Raw genomic sequence first — 12,558 nt, forward strand, 5'->3', positions numbered from 1 at the left:
CTCTGTCGTCCCCTTCTCCTTGTGCTCTCAATCTTTCCCAACATCAGGGTCTTATCCAGGGAGTCTTCTCTTCTCATGAGGTGGCCAAAGTATTGGAGCCTCAGCTTCACGATCTGTCCTTCCAGTGAGCACTCAGGGCTGATTTCCTTAAGAATGGATAAATTTGATCTTCTTGCAGCCCATGGGACTCTCAAGAGTCTCTTCCAGCACCATAATTCAAAAGCACCAATTCTTCAGCGATCAGCCTTCCTTATGGTCCAGCTCTCAGTTCCATACATCACTACTGGGAAAACCATAGCTTTAATGATACGGACCTTTGTTGGCAAGGTGATGTCTCTGCTTTTTAAGATGCTGTCTAGGTTTGTCATTGCTTTTCTCCCAAGAAGCAGGTATCTTTTAATTTCGTGACTGCTGTCACCATCTGCAGTGATCATGGAGTCCAGGAAAGTTGTTGTTGTTGCTGCTGCTGTTGTTGTTAATTAAATTAATATACTGCTCTTCATCTGTAGATCTCAGCATGGTTCACACAATACATCATAATAAAAATATAGACAAAAACAAACAAATAATGCACCCTCCCACAACACATTTGAAAGGGCATTGGATGTCAATCAGCCCAAGGCCTGGGTGAAGAGGAACATTTTTGCCTGGCACCTAAAGATGTATAATGATGGCATCAGATAAACTTCCCTAGGGAGAGCATTCCACAAATGGGGAGACACAGCAGAAAAGGCCCATTCTCAAGTTGCTAGTCTCCAAACCTCTTTTGGAGGAGACACACAAAGAAGGGCCTCAGAGGATGATTTCAGGGTCCAGATAGGTTCATATGGAGAGAGGTGGTCCAATAAAAGGAACAGGTATGTGAACAAGTGAGTAATTTTATAGGTGATTTAATATATTATAAATCATTTTGTAGACTACTTGTGACAATCCAACATACACATGTGTTGCTGCTGCATACATGTGCTGATAATACCAAGGCCAATCATACATACATAACAATTGTTGGCATCTGTCTGTCTTGGGAGACAATGGAGGAGTGTACATTTGGGGGTGAGGTCAAACTGTTGGACGGTTGCAGTGTCTGCTGTAGAGACCAATGTGGGGAAGACATTAATAGAAATTTACTATATGTCAAGTGGACTTCACTGGAATTTATTCGACTTAAGAAATTACTGTGATAGTACTTCCTCTCCCCTTCTTATTCATGATTAGATCATTTTATTGTTTGAAACCATGCACAAATTATTCTGGCTCTCTTGTTAAATGCATCCAAAACTTTTATTACTGAACTAGCTTGCTATATACCGTAATTGTATCCCCATAAAACTTATAAAAGTGTTGAACCAGTGATGGAAATGCAGCTTCAGGGTGGAGGCAAATTCTGAGGGGAGGGGGGCTGTAAAGAGGGGGGGGGGAAGGAGATGCAGATCCTTTCTTTTTCTTTTTCTTATCCTTATCCTTCCCCAGGATGGCACACATGTTCCTCACATATTCTAGCTGACTGGTGTGAGAAAACTGAATCAGGGGCATCATGCCTCTGAATACCAGTCTCTGGAAACCATGGGAGAGAAGAGGGCTTTTGTGTTGATTTCCAGCTTGGTTTCCCACAGGCATCTCATTGGCCACTGTGAGAAGAGGATGCTGGACAAGATGGCCTTGGGTGTGATCCAGCAGGGCTTTTATGTTCTTATGGTGACTTTCCTCTCCCTCCCTCTCCACTCCTTTGAAGTTGACAGCCTCCTGTTTGTGGTGTTGGTAACAGGATAACAGAATTGTAAGGGACCCTAGAATTGTAAAGAAGGCTGATCGCCGAAGAATTGATGCTTTTGATCTATGGTGCTGGAGGAGACTCTTGAGAGTCCCATGGACTGCAAGAAGATCAAACGCATCCATTCTTAAGGAAATTAGCCCTTAGTGCTAATTTCCACTGCCAAACTGCTCCTACTGTCAGAAAGTTATTCCTGGTGTTTAGTTGGAATCTCCTTTCTTGTAACTTGCATCCATTGGTTTGGGTCCTACCCCCCGGAGCAGGAGAAAACAAGCTTGCTCCATCTGGCCTTTGAGATATTTGAAGATGGCCGTAAAAATAAAAATATAATAACACTCAAGTGGAAGTGAAAAATATTCGCCTTTGTGAAAGAGGAGAGGGTGGAGGACGGGTGACTATATTCTTGAGAATGCCTCTCTCCTAATGCAGCACGTGGGTGTGAGCTTGCTCAGAGAACAGCCAGCAGCATCAGCACCGAAAGACTCAACAGGAAAAGGGTGTGGAGCTCGAGAGAGTGAGAGAGCGCAAGGAGCACAGCCTCGGCGCCTCCCCCCATCCCCCGTGACGCAATCCGCAGGAGTAACCCGAGTCCGAACCTTGGCAGCGCGCGCAGACCCCGACTCGCGCATTCTCGCCCCCCCTTTCCTCCCCCGCTCAGCTTCCAGGGCCGCACAAGGCGCCTCCCCTTGAAGCAATTCAACCTCTCCCCCCGCTACCTCCGCGCTCGCGCCCTCCCTCCCACCCGTTCCTTGAGCTCTGCCGGCGGACACTAATTAGGTCGTCCGCTGCCCCTCTGGGATTCCAGGGCGAAGAGATAAGCGGTGGGCGGGCGAGGGTGGAGAGAGAGCGAGAGAGAGGAAAGGCTGGGGGCGGCGCGCTCGCGCTCTGCCCGCCCGCCTTCCCCACCCCCCTTCTTCCCACACACTGGCTCTCTCTAGCGGGCAAGGCTGCTTGGCTAGCCTGCGCGCCCGCCTCTCCCGAGCAGCCATGAACCGAGTGGGCAAGAAGGATGAGACCCTCATCGAGATGGGTCTGGCCAATGACGGTGAGTAAAGCCACCGGGAGGGAAGCGGGGCGCGCGCGGGGGGGGGGTCTTGGTCGCTCGCCAGTTTGCCCGGGGAAAAACTTCTCTTTCTCCACTCCGGCTCCTGAGGCGGCGCTTGGGCCAGTGCCTGGGAATCCCGGGGCTTCCCTTGCCCCGCTCGCGCTCCCTGTCCGGTGCTGAAGGCGCAGCTTCTCCCCACCCCCCACCCAGAGACCGACAAAACAGGGCCGGGTGCCGCTGGGAGGTGGAGGATCCCGGCCTGGTTCTTGGCGGGCGGGCGGGCGGGCGGGGCTGGCCGCGGCTATTCATTCCGCCGCCCGGTGTTTGGCTGAAATGCGTCGCCTCAGGCTCACTTTTTCCATGTGGGCACCTGCGGTGTGGGGAGGAAGGGTGAGCCCGGAGAAAAAGGCGGGCGAGAAGGAGCGAGGCTCGCGGAATTCCCAGGCGGCCGTGCAAGGAGGGAGGGCGGCTCCCGCCTTTCCTCAAAGGGAAGCGGCTCCACAGTCCACTCCGGCTCCAGAGGCCTCTTCAAGCCGTTCCCAGGGGTTGAACCAAACCGAAGGGCTCTGTCGCCAGTAGATTTCTACGGGAGGGTCCTTCCTTCAGCAGATCGTAGGACGGCCGCATTATACGCCTATGTTACCCAAAGCTTTAACCAGAAACATGGGAAGGTGCGGTGTTTTGCATCTAGCACCGTTGGGGAAAGGTGAGAGAGTGAGGCCTTGTTGAGATCATGGGGCTCCCAAGACTGTTCCAACTGCCAATTCACCAGGCTGCATCAGAGATAATGAAACTAAAGCTGATGGCCATTATTGAACTTTCCCCTTCTTAAAAAAAAAGGTGGAACGTCCAGACCAGCCCATGCCAAGGCCTTCATATCATTTTCTGAAAGCTGTTATTATTACACCAGAAGCTGCCAACCTTTTTGGACCAGCAGACACAATTCAAAGTTATATGGGTGCCATTCATTTCCATGCGCTGCTCTGGTTCTCCAGAAGCGGCTTAGTCATGCTGGCTACATGACCCAGAAGCTGTACGCTGGCCCCCTCGGCAAATAAAGCGAGATGAACGTCGCAACCCCAGAGTCGGTCACGACTGGACCTAATGGTCAGGGGTCCCTTTACCTTTACCTTTATGGGTGCCATTCTTAAAGTGGCTGCCATAGGGAGCATGGCATAACACAAAATAATAGCTGCTCCCTTCCCTCCATTCTTGCTGTGGGCAGTCATATATGTCCTGCTGGCCCTGATTGTGCAGATCACACCCACCCACTGAACACACTCATGCTAAGAACAGGGAGCATGCCCCTGTACCAGGAAAAATATACAAGCTGGCCACACACCAGCACATACATATAGACCACAGACACACATGCATAACTCTCTCTCTCACACACACACATTTCCCCCTCTGTCTGGCCAAGTGTATGTCTCTCAGTCACACAGAGAGCATAGTTGAGAACCCTCACACACACATTCAGAAAAGGCCCTTCGTGAGTGAAGGAAGTGCCTACCATTGCAAAAATAAAATAAAATATCTCCCCCTGCAAAATGCAAGAACTAGTGATTTTGCAAAAATACCTTAGGGCCACCTAGTTTGGTGATCTCTGTTCTAAACAAAAATAAAATAAAGGTGGCCCATAAGGAAAAAATAACAGCTTATCTTAAGGCAATACTTTGAGCAAGCCAGCCAAAATATCCCAAAATAGTGTGCAAGCTTTTGAGTTGAAAGCTTGAGTTGAAAGTTTGCACACTGGTTTTGGCATTTGGGTTAGCCTAACACAGGTATTGCCCTAATGTGGATTATACTATTTGTTAGCTTTGCAAATGAACTTATTTTCCTGCAGCATTTTGAGCATTGCATTGTAATTTAAAAGAAACAGCTCAGCTCTGTGAAATTGAGAGCCTCTTCAAAACATGATTTGGTTCTCACAAGGCCACCTTTGTTAAACACAGCACATAACCTGTGAAAAGTAGACCTGTAAAGGAGAAGAAATAGAGGCAAAAAACATTTTCATACATGACCCTAAAAGCCCCTTTGACATGGTTGACCCAGCATGAGAAAGAAACCTGCTTCATTACGAAGCTATAGATGAAGGCAGGAGTTGGTTTCCCAGTGGTGCAACAATAGAGGACATATGAGCAAATTGTCTTTCACCGATACTAAGCTTTGGGCCTTTTTACTACAAAAGTTTTAAACACAAGTTAGAAAGTAGGGGTCTGGATGTTACTCGCCTTCTACATGCTGTAAAACTACTCCCAGTAGTGACTGGTATGGTATAGCTTGGAGACACCCTCCTGACACCAGTGCTTGGATGGACAGGGCAGGGTAGTGATGACATTGGGTGTTTGTGGTCACTGATGGAGTCTGTCACAGCCCAACCTTGATACCACCCAGCCCTGCCCCGGTAAGCTGCAGTGATGCCAGCATTGGAGAGGAAGCTCAGCTCCACTCTACCAGATGCTATGATTATTTGCCTGGTAGTTCTTGCCTCCATTATATGCAAATTGGAAATTATGTCACTGCCTTTGAACTGATACTTGCAGGACTTTCACCTCGAGGTGAAATGGAATGGATACTATAGCTAAGCTAGACATGGCACTGGGGAATGGATGCAGGTCCTTCCCAAGGCAAGAGGGCACCTTTGCCTCCTCCCCAAACAACTCTGGTGGCTTCAGCAGGGAAATGAAAATAATAGCACCTCTTGCAGGTACTTCTTTAGTGCTTTGCTGTTGAGCTCTGGACTGGTTGCTGCCACCTGTTCCTTCCTTGGCTTCAGCCTCCCCCAATCCTCATATGCTTGCCTAGCTGGGTTCCAGTGACAATGGAGGGTGGCATCATTCAGCAAAGCAACAAAGAACAATGCTGCTGCAGGTACCATCTTCGTTACCCCAGAGTGGTGACAAAGAAGAGAATAGGATAGTATGCCTGGCAGGTCATTCTGTAGGCTAGGCTAAAAGATGGAAATAACGAAATTGGCTGGGTGAGGAAGGAGAAAAACTGAGTGTGGAAGTGGAAAGCCGTGTTGTTTTGTTGTTGTTTGGTGGTAGCTACGGCAACCGGGTCATAGCAGTAGAGAAGTGAATAATGTATTTTTGTATGTGTGAAGTTCTGGTGTGTGTATGTGTATACTACTAGTCAACTTAAAAAATGACAGTAACATCTAGGGTTGGGGGAGGGAACGCATCATCCCTTCTTTCAAGATACTTAGTTTTCATTCCCTTTTATAAGATAGATCAAGTGAACCAACATAATGTGAAGGTCAGAGTGTGGTGTTATCATCATGCTGGAAAACATTGTTTTGTAAATTAAATACTGCATAAAATAGACTTACTAAGCACTTTCATAATGACTTCCAAGTTGGGGTATTTTTCTCGTAAGTGTCTGAGATGAAGTTATTGCTATGACTAAGCTAAAGTGAATATTTACAAAGTGCATAGTTGATGCCATTCCCAAAGCAGTTACTAAGCCAGGAAAAAATCCATTGCATCAATTTTTGCCTAGCATCTTTCCCCCATCATTACTTAATCATTAAAGGAACCCATTATTAAAGTATAATGCAAGCTAGAAATGTACTGATGTTCACTGGTTCCATTCCAACCACCAACACACTGAACTTCCTGGCCTTTGACTTGAAAGTTTTTTAAAGCATTCCATAGCATCCCAGACTGTGTTTGGGATAGGTGTCATCTTTGAATAAAACTGAAGTCAGAGTTCTAGCAGCTCAGACATCCTGTCTTTTGTAATAGCCAGCATACTTCATGTGTGATTTTTCTGTTGTGTACACTTACACACAACACTTGCACATACACATAATCACTTACATGCAGGTGTGTTCTCTCAGTCATGCACTGCACAGAAGTATAAGTTCCCCTCTGTTAGGTAGTGAAAGAATGAAGCAGACAAGGCACTCTTGTGGAAACTGAGACCATGAGTGGTATTCAATTAAACAGTTTCACTAGAGCAATGACTTTTAGTTGTGCAATGGAGCTTATTCGCTCCCTGTGCAACCCCTATTTTTTTCTGGGGGCTCCCACAATCTTCTAGAACAGATTTATGGGGCATGCACAGGATGCATGGGGAGAGGAGAAGGCAAAGGGGTTCAAATTCTCAGTCATGTGTCTTTGTGCTAGTGGAACACTTCAGTTGACTATGCTAATTTCCAGGAAAAGCCTGGAAAGGCAAACCTCAACCACATACCTTAAAAACTGATATAGTATGAGCATGAAAGCAATTGAAAAGAGCAAAGTAATAAGGGCCTCAAGGAGGTTTTCAGCAAAGTGAGCAAATGATGCCTCTACTCCCTATCTACTCTTCCCCTACTTCTAGCTTTCATTCTACTGTCGACTTCCTAGGTCCAAAGTCACCCCCTTCCCTAACTTATTCATCCATTGCCTCTTTCCTTGCCTCCAAAGATGCCCTGGAATGCTGTTTTACCTGCTTCTTATATCTCTTTAAGGCTAGGAGATATGGCTATACTTCAATAGCTTTCTGATTCTTTCAAGGCCCAGAAATGCGGCTATAAAAGTTCCACAGAAGTCATATTCCGAGCAGAGACCATTGAAGGGCCAGGATAAACAATCACAAAATAGGTCTCATGGTTCTGCATTGTGAAAGCAGTGTTTGAAATTAGCCAGGTGCCAGGCTCACTTTGCACCTGGTTTTTGACCACTTGCAACCAAGTGAAGATGCCTGGGTGCCAGGATGGTGCCTGACATCTCCACCATCTGGAGGTGCATGCCTGAGGATCATTGGATCTGGCTTGTTTTCACATAATAATACCCCATCCTGTAGAATTCTATCAGTTATATTTCATATGCACAATCGGAATGAATTTCTGGAACCAAAATGCTTTTTCTGTGCAGCCTACACAGGTTCAGTCACCTTTAAGAAAAAAAAGGTGGTCGGAAAAGGCCAATATATTCATGGACTGGACAGGATCAAGTGACTTTTCTTCTTTAAGTTCTCAAAGTTCTTAACTAGCCACATAGTCAATCCATCATTTGAAAAATAAGATTTTAGAGCTCTTTTACCCAAAAATGGCAATTAGACATTCCATTTTCGTGACTGTAACCTTGGTTTAAGGAGCCACTTGGCACCTAGCTTATGTATCTGAGTTTGTAACACTGCGTGTTGCTATCACTTCCTGTCCCATTTATTTGCATCAAAGGCAACATATAGCTCTTCTAACCAAAAAGTCTTATAACATGAAGGGCGTCCGCTGTTTTCATTTATCTGTATACATAATAAATTTGTACCAATCAGTTGCAAAAGAATCTTTATGCTTTGAACCTTGTAACATTTTTATTTTATTAGTCACTTTTTCCATTAGTGCTTTTTATCGTACTTTATTGTACCAGTTTGTCAAAGAAGCACCCTCTGATTTTTTCCAGTATCTTTTTATTATCAGCCTGGCTGCTAGTAAAAGATGACTTATTAGGGGTTTGAAATGTAAGTTAATGTTGTCTCCCATAACAAAAAATTGAGCAGGGTTAGCTCTGGACATTTCAAGGTGTTGTGTGCAATAACTGCTTTTAGTTCAACAAATACTTCCTCACAGAATTAAACCATTCTCACCCCCCCTCCACACACCCCATAATATGTTGATTCAAGCATAATGCTCTGCAGCCTCTCCAGCAGCTTGGTCAATGTCAGGAAGTAATATGAGCCAAATGTATAGGTGTGAGATGGCATTTTTACAATGTTTTAAGTGCTACCTCTTCTGTTGAGGCCAAGGCAGATTTCAAAACAAATTTCCCCCATGTTGAGGTCCAGTCATCTACTGATAGTAATTTGTCAGCCTTAGACCATCAGCTATATCTGTATCTATTAAGATTAGCATGCTGTACAGTCTAGACACACTCAACCCTGTTCTGTCATTTTGGGGAGAGTCCAACAATACCACAAAAGGGGTAAGGTCTCTCAATGCCTGTTCTTTGATGTGGATTTGGCACATGAAATTTCCAATTTGGTACCATGTCAACCAACCCTATATATTATGATGTTGTCATCATCCAGTGGGCATTATGAAAAGGGGGTGGGGGGGACAGGAACCTGGAACAGACAAGTTTCCACTGACTACTATTCCTTCAAATAAACAGTACTGCTTCCATGTTATTCAAAATACATGTTCTGCTGTAGAAAAATACTGAGTTTTAGAACTGAGTCACTCTGTCAGTATTCTAGTCTGAAGGAAATGTATTTGCATCTGGATTAGTTTTGCGAAAATGGGGACATATTTAAGGCACTGGCATTATATACCGTATATTGAAGTCTGTTTTACCCTGCCCATACAAATTTGAGAATGAGGTCTTTAGTTCATGGACACAATGTTGATGTAAAATCATTAGTTCTAAAGTAGCAACTTCCTACAGGGAAAGGGGAGGGAAACTTTTGTTGCTAGTTCTGACCAAATATAGCCATGCTGTGGCACTGACTCACATCAAGTAGAAGTGCACATTCACTATTAAGCCTTTTGGGCAAGATTTTCAGTTGCAGTGAATGAAACTAATCCTAAAATGATCTTAGGATTAGTGCAGATATTAGATCAAAAACTTGGTAGTTGTGCTCTTTGCCTGCTGTTTTGAAAGCTAGTGCAGGGACATGGTGAGGACAGACAAATAATCTGAGTGATTTTGTTCTAAAGAAGAAGAAGAAGAAGAGTTTGGATTTGATATCCCGCTTTATCACTACCCTTTGGAGTCTCAAAGCGGCTAACAATCTCCTTTTCCCTTCCTCCCCCACAACAAACACACTGAGGTGAGTGGGGCTGAGAGACTTCAAAGAAGTGTGACTGGCCCAAGGTCACCCAGCAGCTGCATGTGGAGGAGTGGAGACACGAACCCGGTGTACGCGGTTACTAGTGTAACCATCCCAAACACTATTTATATTTATCTGTAAAATTGTTTTCTTGCCAAATGCAAGTTGGGAAACATGCATTTGTCCAGATAATCTCTCACTCAGTCAGCTCTTAGTTTTGTTTTGTCTCCTTCATATGGTTCTCAAGTTTCTGGTTTCTTCTTCTTCATTTTATTGAGCAGCTTAAAATTTTATTTTTTGCATTTTCAATTTTACAAACAGAATAAAAAAACCTACAAACATAAAATCCTCTTTGACTTACCTCCCCACCTTCATGGATCTTGGATATAATAATTTCCCCCTCTGCATCTCTTCCGTAGCTCTATTTTTATAAATCCTTTATCACTCCATAGTTCGAATTTTTACTACAAGTTTTCTGTCAATCCTACCAATGTGTGTAATTGTTTACAGTATTTTTTTTAAATAAATAATAAACTTACCCCATTCTTTATTAAAGTCAGTCTCTTCCTGGTTTCTAATTCTTCCTGTGTTTTGCCATCTCAGCATAATTCATCAGTTTTATCTACCACTCTTCCTTGGTCAGAGTTGTGCCATCTTTCCATCTCTGGGCTAACATCATCCATGCAGCCATGGTTGCATGCATGAATAATTTTGTCTGGTCCTTCAGGATCTCTGGACCTAAAATACCTAAAAGAAGAGCTTCTGGGGTTTTTTTTACAAAACATTATTTTCAGCATTTTTTCCAATTCGTTATTTATCATTTCCTAGAAGTCTATTATCATCTTACATGACCACCACATGTGATAAAACATGCCCTCTTTCTCTTTACATTTCCAGCATGTTTTAGACTTTGATTTATACATTTTAGCTGATTTACTAGGAGTTAAGTACCAACGATACATCATTTTCATATAGTTTTCTTTCGAACAGGCTGTCTTTTTTAATCCTATTGTCCATAATCTCTCCCATGCTGCTAATTCAATATTATAACCAAAATCCTTCACCTAGTGAATCATAATCGATTTGACCTGTTCATCTTTTGTTTTCCAGTCTAATAAAAGTTTATACATTTTAGAAATTAACTTAGTTCTATTTTCTAACAGTTCCCTTTCGAACTGGGAGGTTTTGTTTTTATCCATCTTAAACACTTCATTAAGTTGGTGATATTGCAACCAATTGATTACTAATTCTCTTATGTCTTATGGGGCTTACTTGGGGGGTGCGCGCCACCTTTGTGCTTCCCCCAAGGCTCTCGTGACGAGCTCCCCATTCATGGAGAAAACAGCTCATCATCCACTGCCATTCCACAGTAATCCAGAAGTCCAAGTTTCTGGTTTATTGTTTATCAAACTAATGTTCTTGCAGATGAGCCAGAGTAATTACAATTTCAGTTGCAATTATGACATACCTATATTGGCACCACCATATAGGTTTTGAAATTATCCATGATAATATTGTGAGCTATGAAGGCTCTAGCTGTGCTCTAGTTGAGCAATATTGAAGCAATATTTTTAAAATTCATGGATGAGCTCCAGCCCTTAAGCAATAATAAAAAAGCACTCTCATCTCACAAGCATACTTGGGGGAATCTAAAGAGATGCAGAAGTACAATTCCCCTCCCCCCCTCCATATAGCTATAGATAGACCATAAGGAGAAACTCCTCCTCCCTCCCAAACCCAGTGAGGACAGAGCATTCCCAATAGCCATGGAACACTGAGTCATTGAAAAATAAAATGGCCGTGGGAGGGGGGAATAGAATCAGCCTGACTCTCTGAAAGTGGCCTGTAAAGAGGAGGGTGTGGCCTCAGCTTCAAAGGCTTCAAATTTTCACTGATCAGCTGACATGCATGCAGGAGAGAGAGAGCAGGCTAGGAGTGCAGAGGGGGACAGGAGGCAAAGAATGGAAGGTAGGCATAAGCCATAGCCATAATTACTAATGATTTTATTTTTGTACAAGTTCAGAGTGTTTCACATATAATCTGTTTCCACACTGGGCTTTTACTGTGAAATAGTCAACTGTTTTCATTCATTTTTACAGAGCATTAGCTTGGTATTGTCAACAAAATGCCCTGCTCCTATATTTCCCCTGCTTAACTTCCTTCCCTGCCCCCATGTTCAGAAATTATGCCTCCTTTAACACTGTATTGAATTTCCCTAGGGATAGATGTTTTATGGTGCAACTGTTGGAGCCAGCTGGTCTTTTGTAGCTTGGTGTAGCCATTTCCTTTCATACGCTTTGTCTCTTTTCTAACAATCATTTCTATCGTTTTCACCATCCCCTTTCCAAATAATATTGCCTTCATATCTATTTCTTTTACCCAGCCCCAAATTGCAGCAGAAGGTGTATACTTATTGCGAGTGCAGCCAAAGGGGTGGGGGGGCGAGCATTTCACTTTTCACCTGCACTGTGGTCCATGTAACATTCCCAGAAATTTGGGACTGGGGAAAGGGGAGCTACCCACATGGATGCAGAATATTTCTTGGATTCCATAAGTCTGGAAACCGAGTTGCTATTTCATTTGCAGCTTTAAGTAGACCAGGAATGATTGGGTGCTGCTGATTGTCCACATCTGGAAACACTGATAGTATCTCTGGGGCTAACTTTTATTTATATACTAATGCATATAACAGCCCTGTAGCCATATGTATGTATATATGGAGGGGGGCAGAAAGGAAGCATTGATGGATGCTTTCCTTCTACCTCAGAAATAGCTTGTTTTTAATGGGGGAAACTGTTGTTCACTATTTGGAATAGAGAAATGGCAAGCAGAAAAGGGTAAGATGCATTCCAATTACTTCTCTAGTTTTTCTTTTCTTTTTTTAAAAAAGGGCCATGACTTTGTATGTTTGAACCTCCCCCCCAGTCCTAGACCAATACTTTAACCATATTTTAAAAAATGTTCAAAGCAGCTATAATGTAAA

At 43.8% G+C, this 12,558-nt stretch overlaps 1 protein-coding gene across 8 annotated transcripts in view; it reads left to right on the forward strand.

The window, feature by feature from the left end:
- Positions 1-2,608: 2,608 nt before the first annotated feature.
- The window catches only part of ANO5 (anoctamin 5), a 76,382-nt gene continuing 66,432 nt past the window's right edge, over positions 2,609-12,558 (forward strand). For all 8 annotated transcript variants that reach the window (XM_080983146.1, XM_080983147.1, XM_080983148.1 and 5 more), the window contains exon 1: positions 2,609-2,816. In XM_080983146.1, the coding sequence (XP_080839272.1) occupies positions 2,759-2,816 (58 nt within the window). In that variant the 5' untranslated portion in view covers positions 2,609-2,758. The remainder of the gene's footprint in view (positions 2,817-12,558) is intronic.

The sequence above is a fragment of the Podarcis pityusensis genome, assembly GCF_964106645.2.
Source record: "Podarcis pityusensis genome assembly, chromosome: 1".
NCBI classification, from domain to species: domain Eukaryota; kingdom Metazoa; phylum Chordata; class Lepidosauria; order Squamata; family Lacertidae; genus Podarcis; species Podarcis pityusensis.